Source organism: Athene noctua, chromosome 24 (assembly GCF_965140245.1).
Source record: "Athene noctua chromosome 24, bAthNoc1.hap1.1, whole genome shotgun sequence".
Classification (NCBI taxonomy): domain Eukaryota; kingdom Metazoa; phylum Chordata; class Aves; order Strigiformes; family Strigidae; genus Athene; species Athene noctua.
The window spans coordinates 2498801-2513478 of record NC_134060.1 but is presented as its reverse complement, the minus strand read 5'-3'; the positions used below and the strand labels follow the sequence as shown (position 1 = coordinate 2513478).

Genomic DNA, 14678 nt, shown 5'->3' with positions numbered 1-14678 from the left:
CCCCCCCCCTCCCTTCTCCATCTCACGGGCCCCCCATCCCTCCCAGCGCTGCAGCACCCCAGGGGTCACCTTCCCCCCACCCCGGGGGCAGTGCAGGAGGAAGGGGGGGGTATGGGGGGTGCCCCCCACATCTCCCCCTCTGCCCCCCCCCCCCCCCCGCCGCTGTCACACCGCCCCGCTCCCGGCGCACGCAGCAAGTGCCCGAGCGGCGCGCACCGCCCCCTCCCCCGCCCTCCTCCCCCCCCTCCCTCCTTTTTCCACCCCCCCCCCCATCATCATCATCATCATCATCATCCCCCCTCCCCCCTTCCCCGCCGCCACCGGGGCCCGGCGCGTCGCGCGCCCGCTCCCGGCCCCGCGCGCCGCCGCGCTCCCCCGGGCGCGCCCGGGTACCGGTGCCGCCGCCGCCGCCGCTCGGGGATGGCCATCCCGCTGCACGCCGCGCCGCGCCGGGGCCACACGCGCTGCTGACGGAGCGCAGGTAAGGGCGGCGACCGGGGGGGTGGGGGGGGAAGCGGGGACCCCCCCTCCATCCCCTCCGGTGCACCGATTCCCGCCCCCCCCCCCCCCCTCTTCTCCAAACGCCGGTGCACCGATCACCCCCCCCTCCCCAAAACGGTGAAACGATTACCCCCCCCTCACACCTTTAGTGCACCGATTCCCCCCTTCCCGGTGCACCGAGCCCCGAGGTTCGGTGCGTTCCGCTCCCCCCCCCCCCCTCCCCATCTCCGCGGCGCAGCGGGGGCGGCAGCTCGCCGGGGATGCGGGATGCGGCGGCCGGTGCTACCGGTTGGCACAGCCCCGGTTCCGCCGTGCCACCCCCCCCTCTCCTCCTCCCTCCGCCATCATCGCGCCCCCCCCCCCCCCCCCCTTCTTCCACCCGCCCCCCCCGGCCAACTTTCCTGCCCCGGGGAGTTGCAGCCGCGCTACCGGGGGTGCCCGGTGCTCGGTGCGGGCAGCGGCACCCCCGCGGCGGCCCCGGCCCTGCCTGGAAGTTACACGGGGCTGCGGCGGCGGCGGGGTCGGTACCGGGGCTGGCTGCGAGCGGTGGGCATGCCCGGGGCTGCCGGTCCCCCCCCCCCCGTGGTTGCTGCCGGTCCCCCCCCCCGGGGATGCCGGTCCCCCTCCGGGGCTGCCGGTCCTCTTCAGGGGATGCTGGTCCCTCCCGGTGCTGCCGGTCCCCCCCCCGCCGTGAGTGCTGCCGGTCCCCCTCGGGGCTGCCGGTCCTCCTCGGGGGCTACCGGTCCTCTTCAGGGCCTGCCGGTCCCCCCCCCGGGGCTGCCGGTCCCCGCCGTGGGTGCCAGTGACCCCCCCCGGGGCTGCCAGTGTCCCCTCCACCCCCCAAGCAGTGCCAAGGCTCCGACAGCCCCACGGGGGGGGGGGGGGGGGGCTACACGCGTGTCGGTGGGCACACGTGTGTTACCGGCCACACGCGTGGCACCGCGGTGCCGTGGGGTGTCATACAACAAGGCCACGGGCACCCGGTGTGAACACACGTGTGTTGCCAGCCCGACCCGTGTGGGTGCCCGGGGCAGGGGTGGGGGGGTGTTGGTTCCCCCCCCCCACCACCACCCTGAACCCCGGGGAACCAACCCGCAGCGGGGGCGCAGGGGCCGGCGCGTTGGCGAAGGTTTTTCAGCTTCTCCCCGGCGTGGGGCTTTGTTCGGTGCCAGCGTGGAGGGGCCGCGGGGGGAGCCTCGGTGCCAGCCTCGGTGCCACGGGGACCGTGGGCGTGCAGCGAGGGCACACGTGGGCACCCAGCGTGTGCTGGCGCGGGCACGTGCAGCGCGCAGGTGGCAACCGGATCCGGAGGGGGGGGAATGGGGTTGGGGAGGGGGGTGTGGGGAGCCATTTCCCTCCCCAGGGGCCCTGCGAGCCCCGGGGTTCACGGTGGGTGCCGCGTGTGTTGCACACACACACACACACACACACGCGCGTGTGCCCACGCAGGTCACTTGTTGAGGCGCGGGGGAGATTTTCCGCAGCCCCGGCCGGGTGCGTTGCGCACGGCGGGGGGGGGTCAGTGCTGGGGGCTCGTGGCAGCGCAGCGTGTGAACGACCCCTTCGCTTTTCTAGGTCACGTCACCGCTGCCTGCGCGGGATGGGGTTGGCAACCGGGGCCACCGGTGACGTGGGGAGGTGGCCCCGGGGTGGCCCGGTTGGGGCAGAGTGTGGCTGGGGCGTGCGTGGAGCCGGCGGTGGGGGGCTGGCGCTGAGCTGAGCTGCTGGGAGAGCTCCCGGGGGGGCACCGGGGGGGTTATTTGGGACCGACCTCTCCCCCCTGTCCCTGGCATCGCAGGTGGCGGCGGTTGAGCCAAGGAGGGCTCGTGGGGAGGGAGCCGGGTCACGGGGCTCACACCGGGCTGTTGTCACCGTCACCTGGCTGCCCCCCGGCCGCCCTCACCGGGGGGGGTCGGCGCCCCATTTCCCATCGGGGTTCGTTACCAGCGGCACGGACGGTGGCGGACACTGGACTTGGCCGTGGGGCAGTGCCAGCCCCTCTGTGCCGGAACCCGGCGCCTGGCAGCAGCTCCTCTTCGAGGCCTGCCCGGTTGTTTGTCAAGCCTTGTCACCAGACCCTGCTTTGATCCAAGGAGTTTGCATGAAGCCGGGATCCTACAAATTTGGTTTGTGCTGGAGAGAAAATGGATACGGAGCTGGCACCGCCGGTGACTTGCTCTCCAACCGGCAGCTGCGTGGCAGAGGTGCTCCGGCGCTGCCCGGGACACGCTGCCCGCTCTTCCCGCCTGCCTCCGGCTCTTCCCGACACCTCGAAGAACCTCCAACAGGGCAGCTCTTCTGCCCGGTGTGACACCTCTGCCGTGCCGGCGTGGCGTTGGGCCGGGGGTGCCCGGCTCTTCCCGGAGAGCAGCGGGTGGGCTCTGGCCTCCCCGGAGGGCTCACGGGGTTGGGGGGGGTCCTGCCCTAGCCCCAACATCCCGCTGTGGGAATTGTTTTCCTTCGCCTGGGCTGTTCCCGTCGCTGCCAAGTCCCTTGTGCTTCAGGCAGGATGAGGACTGCAAGATGGGCTCCTTGTGCCCCCCGTGCCCGGAGGAAGATGATGGACGGACAGACGGACGGACGCACAGGCTGCAGGACGAGCTGTTAGTCCCAGTCCAGCCCCTGCACAGCCCTCGGGGCTGGGCTGCTGCGACACCTTGACGCTTCTCCATGGGAATTTGGGCCGAGGCCCTGCAAACTCATTTCCTACCCCAGAGCCGTCCTCTAATGGGGACAGGGCTGGCTCTGGGCCACCCGACTCGGTTGCCAAACATCAGAGGCTCCGTAGCTCCTTGGTGCTCGCCAGGGCCATCGCGGCCCCCCCGCTCTCATCCCGTCTGTTCGTTCTTGATGTCCTCCAAGAGCAGGATGGAGCCAGGCCCCTGCTTCTCCTCGGGGCACCTCGGAAACTCCCGGCGGATCTGGGTCTCACTGAGATGGCAGGTTACAAAAAAAAAAAAACAAAACCGCAAAGCCCTCCAGCGTGAGCACACATCCTGCGACTCAGCACCCTGCTTTGGAGCCCTCCTGGGGCTCTCAGCCCCCCTGTCCCTTTGCAGGATGGTGCTGAGGGAGAAGAGGGAACCGCATCCCAGGGCTGAGGAAACTACTTGGAGGAGGCTGTGGGAGAGCGGTGGGAGCAGCTGCGGCTGCTGCAGCCCCTGCGGGTGCCCTGCTGCACAGGGGGGGGGGTTCTCCTCCAGGGACCCCCGCAGCCGCGGAGGGGGAGGCAGCACACGCTGTTCCCTGGCAGAGCGTAATCCCTAATCCCAGTGGAGATTTCACTGTGCTGTCTCTCGGCCTTGCTTTTGGAGTGGAGTTTTACCAACAGCAGTTAAGTAAAATAAATAAAAAGGCCTGTGCTTGCCAGTGCTCGCGAGGCTGAGCCAGTGATTGGCAAAGCGGCACCATTAATTACAGCTCGGCGCGGCTGCCAGCCTGCCTGCTTCAGGAAAGGTGGTGGCAGCGCGCCGGGGAAGCCAGAGGGAGAGGGGGAGTGCGGGGAAGGGGGAGCCGTGGGAGCGCCGAGGGGGGGGAAACGTGGTCCTGAGCACCGGGAAGGGGGGATTGTGCCGCGGCGGGGGGAAGCAGCACGGATCCCCCTCTCCCCGCCGAGTCCCCATGCGTGCGCACGCGTGTGCGTGCCTGCGCCTCGCGGGAAGCCGTGGGGTTCTGGGGGAAGGTGGGGGGCTGAAGGCTGTGATCTCCGTGGGGTTCCTTTCACCTGGCGATGCTCACAGCGTTAATTAGTCGGTGGGGAGGCTGGGCCGGTGCTGCCGAGGGCAGGGGGTTGGTGCTGGGGGTCCCTCGTGCCGGAGGACGGGCGCAGAGCGGCGAGGGCTGGGCGCGGAGGTGGCGGAGGCGGCTTTGAAGTTCCCGGATGCCTTTGAAGCGCCAGTGAAGATCCTGGAAATTGGAGGGTCGTGGACTCTCCCGGTGGGAAGAGCTCGTTAGTGGCGCTTTGTTCGTCAGCCTCACCTCGGGGCAGGCAGGGATGTGCTCCCATGGGATGGAGCCCGTTTCGTGGCCACATGGCCGTGCCGTGCCGTGCCACCCGCCAGCCTGCTCCTCCCCAGATTTCGTTGCCTTTCAGCAGGGAGCGAGGCTGTTCCCACCATGGTTCAACACCCAGGACCGCCCGGCCCTTCCTTACCCTCGTGCCCTTGTCCCGAGCCATCCTCACGCTGGGAATTCTCACGGATCGTGCATTTGCTACAGCCTGTTAAAAGAACAGTCGGGTTAAAAACCGTGTCGCTCAAAACCCAAATCTCCTTTACTTTGCTATTAATCGTTTCTCAGATTATTAATGCCAGCGGGGCTTAGTGCCACCTGTTTATCACTTTTGGGGCTGGTTGGTTGTTTTTGGCTTTGCCCGGCGGGAGAGAAGTGGCCACGGCCGAGCAGGATCGCGATGGTCAGGAGCCGGCCCCCGCTGTGCCGGGAGGATGGAGCTGGACCAGGTCCATGCCGAAATCCCCATTCAGGCGAAACAGCTTCAGAGAAACAACCTGTTTGTGCGGCATGAGCGGGGCTGGTGTGGAGCAGTGCCTCCTCCTGCCGTGCTGCGAGGGAGAGGAGAGCCCCGGTGGGATCCTGCCGGGGACCGGAGCCAGGAGGGACGCGATGGCAGCGATGGAGAGGGACCGTGCTCCGAGGGCTGAGCCCGGGATGTCGCTGCCGCGCTGTCGCTTCCCAGCTCTGTGATGGCTCTTTAAAAGCTTCAATTAAAAACCCACCCCCTTCCCCGCGCCCGGGCGGGGAACAAAGGCGGATGGAAGGGGCTGGAGTGAGCGAGCGTGGCAGCCTGTGCCAGCCGTGCTCCGGGTGCCATCCCCGTCCCCAGGGAGCAGCGCCTGCTCCAGCGGCAGCCCAGCCAGGCGGTTGGGTGCGGCGGGTCCCCAGGGGCAGCCACCGTCCCCCCATCCTCACACGGTGCCGGGATGCAGATGCTGGTGCCAGGTGGTTTTTTTTCCACGTGGAGCGAGGCCGTTTCGGAGGGGCGATGGGTGACCCTGGCACCACGGCGAGGCCGGGCTCACCCTCGCCGGAGCACACGGTCGGTGACGGCGCAGGGTGTGAGATCCTCGCCGTGGTGCCAGGGTGACGGTGGCTCCTCCTTGAGCTGCCCAGCATCTCCCGCCAGGTGACTCGCTGCCCCAGATGTTAAATATCTTCTCGGGCCCAGCTTGCAGCTCAGTGAAATATTTTCACTGCAGCAGCAAGAGCGAGCGCTGCAGGGAGCAGGGCTGGTGCTGAACGAGCTCTGTCAGATTTGATCTGCTCTGAGCGAGCCCCGGCCTTCAGGAGCAGCCACGGCGTGGTGCGGGGATGGGTTTTTGGGGTTGGGGGGGAGGCTCCCCACGGTCCAGAGCACGCGGGTGTTGCACGGCGCCGTGTTTAAAAGGCGAGAGCCCGGAGAGGCGCAGCGGCGGGCGCTTCCGTGCCGAGCTTTGCAGCGGGCGGTTTGCCCTGGCGGGAGCCGCACAGGCCGGCCGGGCACCGCCGGGAGCCGGGCAGGAGGGATGGGAGGATGGTGATGCCAGAGCTTCCCTCCTCGCTGCTCCCGGGCGAGGGAAGCAAGCACCATCTTGTGTCCCTGCCAGGCTGCGGGAGCCCCAGGAGCTCGCTGCAGAGCGGCAGCGTGTCCCTGCCTGACCTCCTCCTCCACCTCTTCCTCCTTCTCTTCCTTCCGTCTCCGGCTCTCCCGGAGCAGCGGAGGGCTCTGGCTCTCTGGAGGACCCCAAGTCCTTGCTGGGTGCTTGAGGAGCATCAGTGGGGGATGCCTGTGGGGGTCCCCGCTCTGGCTGCCCCTTGGCTCCCCGCTGCTGCTGCCGCGGGTGTGTGTGGGGGTGTCTCCTATGGAATTTTGAATTCCCCAGGGCCTCCCGGGAGTGGAAGTGGCTGCAGAAAAGTGGGGTTTTCTTTTGCCCCACATCTCCCTGCTTGCATTGGGGGGGTCCTGCCTGGATCCAACCCCAGGCCTGGCTGCTCCCGCGGGCTCCATCCCAGCCCCTTTCTCCCCAGGCCTGCGTGCCGCGGGCGGGGGCCGCCTGCCAGCACTGAGCCCCCGCGCTGCCGGGGCAGCAGGAGCCAGCGCCAGCCTGTTGCATGAGAGCCGGGTTATTTTTAGCTCTCTAATGTGCCCGTCGTGGCTTCGGCGCAGGCTCGGCCGAGGCTCAGGCTCCCTCCCCGATGAGCTGGGTACCCTCCCCCAGTACCTGGGCCTCGCCCAGGGATGATTTGGGAGCAGGAAATGTTGTTTGGGGGTGGAGAAGAGCATCCCTGTGTCATTCCGAGTGCTCGGCGTCCCCCGCGTGTGGCTGGGACGGCGGGGAGCGGAGTCCTCGGTGATTTTGGAAAGCAACCTCTGGAATGGTATCTGTCCCCTGCGACCACCTCCTGAATGTCCCCCGCCGTCCCTAGGGCTGTCCCCACACCGCTGCTGCCCCCGGGCACAGGTTCACCCAGCTGAATGGTGCCAACACGCGTGCGGTGGCCTCGGCCTCTGTAGAGCCACGCTCCGGTCCCACTTAATAAGGCCACTGCGTGCATTATTTTATTAATGAGTTATTAAAAAGCTATCCACGGCGATGCTGCTGCATCCCTGGCATGGTGTCCAAGAAATATGTTCTTTAACGATTGCTCGCCCTGTGCCGGGCTCTCACGGCAGGTGGGGGGGACACCAACCCTGTTGGGGTGCTTGTGCACCCCCAGCACATCACCCCAACTCCTCCGCTGAGCCTGTCCCCACAGTGCTCGGGCTACCGGCAATGGCTACGAGGCTTTTTATAGCCCCGTCTGGGCAGAAGCAGTTTGGTGGCTCCTTGCCCAGGTTGTGCTTGGCTGGCTCTGGCGGGTGAGCTGAGGGCAAGGGGGGGGGGGGTCACCACTCGAGTGGTTTCGGGGTAAAGTCCTTGGTCCGTGCTGCATGTTTCCCAGCACGGGGGCTGCCTTGGCACAGCCTGGGGAATGGGGTGGGGGTCTCTTGTGGCTGTCCCCCCGCCGCAAGCTGGCAGCTGGGAACATGGACCAGCTGGGACGCTGCTCCCACACTGGCCAGGGCGGGGTGCTGGGTGCTGACCCCCACCCTGTACCAGCTCTGCGCTGGGAGGAGCGGGGAGCCCGCCGTGGCGGCGTGCCTCCCGGTAAGCATCTGTCTGTCTGTCTATCCGTCTGTCTCTCCCCCAGGGCAAATGCCATAGGATGACCGCTGCTGGTCCCCTCTTACTGGCTGTGATATCGTCTCTCCTGTGGCTCACGCGGGGCTTCGACCCGGCTCCCAGCGCCTGCTCCGCTCTGGCCTCCGGTGTCCTCTACGGCTCCTTCTCCCTCAAGGACCTCTTCCCCACCATCTCCTCCGGCTGCTCCTGGACCCTGGAGAACCCCGACCCCACCAAGTACTCGCTCTACCTCCGCTTCAACCGGGAGGAGCAGGTCTGCACCCACTTCTCGCCCATGGTGCTGCCGCTCGACCACTACCTGGCCAACTACACCTGCGACCCCCGCGGCGAGGCCGCCAGCCCCCCGCCCACCCGCCAGCGGCCAGAGGAGGAAGAGGAGGAGGAGGACGAAGCCGAGCTGGAGCTGTGCGAGGGCGCGGGACCCTTCACCTTCCTCCATTTCGACAAGAACTTTGTGCAGCTTTGCCTGGCGGCAGAGCCCGAGGCGGCCCCCCGCCTCCTGGCCCCCCAAGCCCTGGAGTTCCGTTTCGTGGAGGTGCTGCTCATCAACAACAACAACTCCAGCCAGTTCACCTGCAGCGTGCTCTGCCGCTGGCTCGAGGAGTGTCTGCAGGCGCCCGGCGCCCGCCGCTGCGGCTTCACCCACGCCGGCTGCAGCTGCCAGGCGGAAAATCCGCCGGCACCCCGGCGCAACGGCACCCGGCACGCCGCCCGCACGCCCGCCCCGCCGCCCGCCGCCGCCGACTGCTGCCCCACCGACCTGCATTCTGCGAATGCTGATGATTTCGATCTGCCTGAGGTCCTGCACGGTGAGTGGGGTGCAGAGGGGAACCCCGGGGAGGGACCCCCTGCTCCGTGTGTGCTTCCCAGGGGTGCTGGGCATGGGGCAGGGAGGTGGTGTGATGGGTCAGTCCTGCCCGTGCGTGCGGCCCGGGGTGGGAGGATGCTCATTGGGTGCTGTGCATGGAGCAGGGAGGTTGGTCAATGGATAAATCCTGCCCCTGCCCTCTCTCTGGGGTGGGAGAGCACAAATCAGGTGCTGTGCAGGGGCAGGATTCATCCTTTGCACGGTTTCCCTGCTCCATGAAGCAGGAGGGTTCAAATTAGGTGCTGTGCTCGTGCAGGGATGCCGGGCAATGGATGAATCCTGCCTGTGTGTGCTCCCTGGGGCAGGAGGGTGCAAACTGGGTGCTGGGCGCAGAGCAGGGAAGCTGTGCAAAGGGTGAACCCTGCCCATGAATGCTTCCCACAGCAGGAGGGTGCAAATTGGGTGCGGTGCACGGAGCAGGGAGGCCGGACAGTGGATCAATCCTGCCCATGCATGCTCCCCAGGGCAGGAGGACACAAATCAGGTGCTGTGCACAGAGCAGGGAAGCTGGGCAATGGATAAATCCTGCCCATGCACGCTCCCTGGGGTGGGAGAGCACAAAACAGGGGCTGTGCATGGAGCAGAGAGGCCGGACAATGGATAAATCCTGCCCGTGCACGCTCCCTGGGGCAGGAGGACACATACTGGGTGCTGCGCACGGAGCAGGGAAGCTGTTCAAAGTGCAAATCCTGCGCACATCCCCGGCCCAGCACTCCTCGCCCGGGCGATGGCCAGGCTCAGCCGACCTGCAGCTTGCTCTTGCCCTTGCCGCGGTCCGGCTGGCCCTGCTAGCCCCTCTCCTTGCCACGCTGGCCCCGGCTGTGTGCCACGGGGGCTCTGGCACAGCCTGCGTGGCCCCAGGGCCTGGCTCACCACCTCCCATGGCACAGGGCTGCTGCGAGCCAGGCTGCGAGCCCGGAGCAGGAGCCCTATCGCTCTGCATTGGTGGAGAGGAGACGTGGAAAACAATTTACAGGTAAAATGACCCTTTCCCGTGGCAAATTACCCTTGACTGCTGCAGCTCGGGCGCTTGTTATTCCAGGCAGGATGTCACGGCACGGCGGCACGGCACGGCCGGGCTATTAACCCGGCGGAATGAAGCCATTTGCTCGTTACGGAATTGCAGGAACCTCGAGCGAAGATAAAGCAGCCGTGCTCGCCCGCGCCCCGGGCACCAGGGTCGGGCCGCTGGTGGCAGGGAGCCGCCTCGCCCCAGCGCTCCCTTCGCCCGTGGGGGATCTCTGCTGGTCCCAGCGAGGTGATGTCGGGGTTCTGGGGGCACATCTGGCCAGATGTTCCCCCTGCGCCAGCGCGGGGTGATGCACGGGGAGGAGCAACCCCCGGCGTAGATGTGTGGAGTCTTTATCCAGCAGATTAGGTGGTGGTGATGAGCTGTGGGTATGTGTATAATTTCACTGGGTTTTAGCATTTATTTCAGGAGCTAAATGTCATTATGGGCAGATCCCCCGACTAAATCCCTGGTCCGTTACAGCTGCAGGGTTATAAATCGCCTCATCCCAAGGGGAGCTGCTTGAGCTGATTTTATTTTATTTTTTTTTTCTTCCTTTTTTTTTTTCCCTTTAAATACAACTCCGCATGGACAATTAAGAGCTCAGTGCCGGGTTCAGGTGCCATCCCCAAGGCCGGCCTGGCTGAGCCGCTGCTGTGGGGGCTGCCACCCATGGGAGCAGGGCTGCAGCATTGCCCAACCCCTTGTTTCTGGAGGAGATTCTGCACCTCCTGACCTTCCCACGGCTGCTTTGGTTGGGGTTAGTAAGGAGAGGGCTCCAAGAGAAGATGCTGAGCTGGGTGCTGGAGAGGGGGGTCCCCACAGACCCGCCGTGCTCGGTCACCGAGCCGCCCGCCACCTCTCCGCCAACCGGCTGCGATGGCGAGAGCGTCAACTCCTGCTCCTTCCCCAAATTACTTTTGACATTCAATTAAAACCTGGAGGCGCCTGGAGGTACAATGTTATTGCGGCGCAGGAACCGCAAGGGTAATGCTCTGCCTCGGCTGCCCCGCACGCCGGGCCGCTGCCAGCCGCCTTCGCCTGCCTCGCCGGGCCGCGCTGCGGGGCTGTGGGAGCACAGAGCGCCCTTCATGGCAGCCAAGGGGGGGTCCCGGGCTCCCACCTGGCCTCCCCCCAGCACCCCGCGGGGTGGAGAATGGCCGCCTTTCAGGGTGGCGGTGGCAGGCAGGGCCGGGGGGCTGAATGGCGCCTGTGAGCCGAGCCTTGGCGGGCGCCCAGCGCTGATCTCACCGGGTCTCCTCCGCCGTTCGCCGCAGCCGCGCAGCGTCGCGGGGGCTGGCGCCTGCCCAGCGCTCGCCGGGCCTCCCCGCTCCCAGCCGTGGCCAGTGGTGCTCCCCCCGCCCCCCGCGAGGTGCCCGGCCCCTCTGTGCCACGGGGGCCAAGGTTGGAGCTGGGGGGGTGCAGACCCGGCGCTGGGTGCCCGGGGGTGGAACGCATGGATGGGTGTGGGGATGGGGTTGAGGCTTTGTGGGCACGTCACAGCCATGCAATGGGGGGGTCTTCGGAGGGGGTACACCCCTCCCAGGGCCTGCAGCGCTGGGGACAAGCGGTTCCAGCTTGGCTTGCTCCAAGGCTGCGTTTCCCCTTGCCCAAACCCATCACCCTGCAGGAGCCAGCCCCCCGGAGAGGCAATGCCAGGACACAGCTGGTCTCGGGGCACATCCTGGGCTCCCCAGACCCCCCCTGCCCTTGCAGCCCAGCAGCCGTGCCAGGGTGCGGGGTGCTGGGGGACCCCCGGGGCAGGAGCAGGTGCTGGGGTGGAGGGTGCTGGGGCCGGCCGCAGCTGCCCTGCGGTGACGGCTGGGGATTTAGTGTTCCCCGAAGGAAATTGAATTTGGTGTCTCTGTCGAACACAGCGGGGGAGAGTGCCCTCGTATATCCTCGGGATTTATGGTATTCCCCGGGTGCTTGCTGTGACATGCCTAATTCTGCCATGCCGCTCACGGCGGGGAGGTGGCCCCGCGGGGAGCTGGGCCCCATGGCCAGGCAGAGCCCCCCCCCGGGCAGCCCCTCGGGTCCCTCCGTACCCCCAGGCCATGGGGCAGGATGTGTGGGGAGAGGAGCCGAGGGCCGGTGGCTGCACCGGTGGTGACGGTGAGGAGCTGGCCTTGGGGACAGGCCCGGGCAGGGGTTACGCTGGGTTGAAGGCAAAAGTCAGTAAATTTGGGTCTGGTTTACAGCGCTAATAAGTGCCAGCACCGGCAGCGCTCCGTGCCCGGGGCTCGTATATCACCTCCCTGTGCCTCAAGTGTGCCCTACGCATGGTAGGGGCTCCTCACCAATGCCAGTGTCCCCGTGTCACCTCCTCTCCGTCCCCTGGGGACATCACCGTGCTCAGCCAGCCGTGCCGGGGCAGCTCGGTTGTGCCATCCCTGGCTGCTCTCCTGGCTGGCACAGCAGCAGAGTGCCTGTGGTGTTTGGGGGGGGCTCATGTGCTCAAGGTGGCATCAGTGGTGCCCAGGGACTCGCCGCTGTTTCCCCTCGCAGACGGCATCCGCCGTGCCCGGGGTGAGCGCACGGGAACTCACCAGCATCCTGCACTCAGATATGGGGACAAGGGACCCTGCTGCGGGACATGGGGGTGGCCCAGGGGATGTGGAGGGAGGCTGGGGAAGACACCCCCACCCTGCGCCCGCAGCCGCACCTCCCGCCGAGCCCTCCACGTGCCAGTTAATTTCACGCCAAGTGCTCTTGATGGATCTCTTGTTATTTTTGGTGAGCCGAGCCATAAATTTGTGCCACCTCACTGCAGCAAGCTGTTAAACGGGGACGAGAGAGCACCTCTGCCCAGCATGGCGGGGGCACGGGCACGCTGGCCACACCAGGGATGTGTCACCCTGGGTCGTGCTCCGACTGCAGCCCCGGTGACACATTTGGGGGAGCCATGGCACATATTGGGGGGTTGTGAGTGTGCTCAGCCATGCTCAACCATCTCTTGCCCTCAGGGATGCCACGTGGTGCTCGGTGTGGGGCCAGGCACCTCTGTATCCCCCCTGCAATGTCTCCTGACCCACAGTGGCCTGTCCCCATGCCCACCCCCTGCCCGCTCTCACCACAGCCCTTCTTTCTTCCAGGCAATGCGGTCGAGGAGAACCAGAAGGTGAAAACCCAGTGGCCACGGTCGGCGGACGAGCCAGGCGTCTACATGGCCCAGACAGGTACGGGCACGGGGACAGGCACAGGACACGGGTGCCACGGGGTGTGGGTGCCCGGCTGCGGGCAGGGGTGATGGAGATGGAGTGACTCCCTTTGCTTCCTGCTCACTCACCGACTTAATTTGCTCCGTTTATATGTTTTTCCTTTACACCTTCCTCCGAGGGTTGTAAAACACACACACAAAAAATAAAATCCATTAATTGTTTTGTTCAAATGTATTTATTTGGCAAATCCATCTGGGTAATTTGAGCACGCCGCTTCCCCCTCCCCAGCCCCCCCTGATTTATGGTCGGAGGGCTCAGAGGCGAGCGGGAGATGGATGAGCCCCGGCGCAGGGAGAGGAGCTCCGCTCCGTGTGCCTGGCATGCAGATCCCCTCCTGGCCACGCTCGGGTGCTCATGGGGGTCCTGCCCCCCCTCCGGGAGCTGCTGGGCAGAGCATGGGGTGACCTGCTCCGGCCTGGGGGTCCCCGTGTGACGTGGAGCAGCTGCTGGGTGTTGTCACCTCGGTGGGAGCCCCGCTCCGGAGCCTGCGTCCTGCCTGTCTCCAGGACAAATTGTCCCCTTCGGAGCCCTCCTCCGTATATTCCTTTTTAATTTAAACTAATGGCCTTTTCTTCCGGCCTGTCCAATCGCTTCAGAGACATCATCAAGCTTAATAAGCGCCGGGTTGTTGTAAATGTCAGTGCTGTGCTTGGGTGGGGACGGGAGGGGCCGCTCACACCGGGCTGCCTGCGCTGCCCGCGCTGACCCAGGGTGGGTGCGATCCCCCGGGGTGGGTGCAGTCCTGTGCCCGGACCCCTTCTCTGCGTGGAGCTGGAGGGTGCTGTGGGCTCCTTCGCCCCACTTACGGCCTCAGCGTCACCCCTGTTGCCCTTGTCCTCGTCCCCGCGCTCGCGGGTGCTGTGCCAGGGGTCCCGCTCACGGCCCCCCGACCCCGGGGCAGCGGCCGGTTCTCAGGGTCCGTGTTTCCCGCAGGGGATCCGGCAGCAGAGGAATGGTCCCAGTGGAGCGTCTGCTCCCTGACGTGCGGGCAGGGCTCCCAGGTGCGGACGCGCTCCTGCGTCTCCTCGCCCTACGGCACGCTCTGCAGCGGGCTGCTCCGTGAGACACGCACCTGCAACAACACGGCCACCTGTCCAGGTACGGGGGGGACACGGGGGCAGCAAGGGGGGGGCAGGTGGGTGGCTGGGGAGGGCGGGGATGTGGGGGGGAGGATGAGGAGGGTGGCTCTGCGCAGTGGCACTGGAGTGGACGCAGGCGTTGCCCGTCCCATGCTGGGCTACTCTGAGCCCCGTTGGCATCGCGTCGCCTTCCCGGCTGTAGCAGCTCTTGGGAAACCGTGTGGGGAGCAGCAAGCTGGGGGAGTGGGTGCCCCAGTGCCCCCCACCACTGGTGCTGCAGCCGGGGGTTTTGCCAATGGAGTAGACTGGCTGGTGGCTCCTCTCCATCCATCCTCCCTCCCGGCAAACGCGGAGCTTCCCCGGGGCATCTCTGAGGTTTTGTGCTGGGGCGGGGGAAGTGGGGGCTGGAGCCTGCGCCGGGGGACTCAGGGCAAGGCAGCTGCCTGGCCTGGCAAGGTGGGGGGGTTCCCTGCTTGTGTGGGGCAGGAGGGAGCTGAGCTGCTCGGTGCTTCGAGGCAGGTTGCAGGCAGGAGTGGGCAGGCAGGGTGCTGGGGGTGTCACTGGGCCATGGACCGGCCCGTTTGTCCATGGTGGTGTCCGTGCGTCTTGCGCGGGACCCTGGGGATTGGAGGGGCCTCGGGGTGCTGCCCCACCGAGCTTGGGCTTTGCACCCCCCAAAAGGACCCAGTCCTGGTGCTCCAGGGACATCACAGCTCGTGGAGGAGCATCCGTCAGGGTGTCTGTGCGCCGTGCGGGTCCCTGCTCCCTTCCCGGGGCTGCTGAGCTCCCGTGGGTGTGACGTGTCCGAGGGGTGGCCGT

General features: G+C 66.7%; 1 protein-coding gene across 1 annotated transcript in view; it reads left to right on the top strand.

Moving 5' to 3' along the window:
* Positions 1–373: 373 nt before the first annotated feature.
* The window catches only part of ADGRB2 (adhesion G protein-coupled receptor B2), a 29042-nt gene continuing 14737 nt past the window's right edge, over positions 374–14678 (top strand). The window contains exons 1-4 of the mRNA XM_074926029.1: positions 374–481; positions 7690–8491; positions 12655–12738; positions 13714–13878. Of these exons, the coding sequence (XP_074782130.1) occupies positions 7705–8491; positions 12655–12738; positions 13714–13878 (1036 nt within the window). The 5' untranslated portion in view covers positions 374–481; positions 7690–7704. The remainder of the gene's footprint in view (positions 482–7689; positions 8492–12654; positions 12739–13713; positions 13879–14678) is intronic.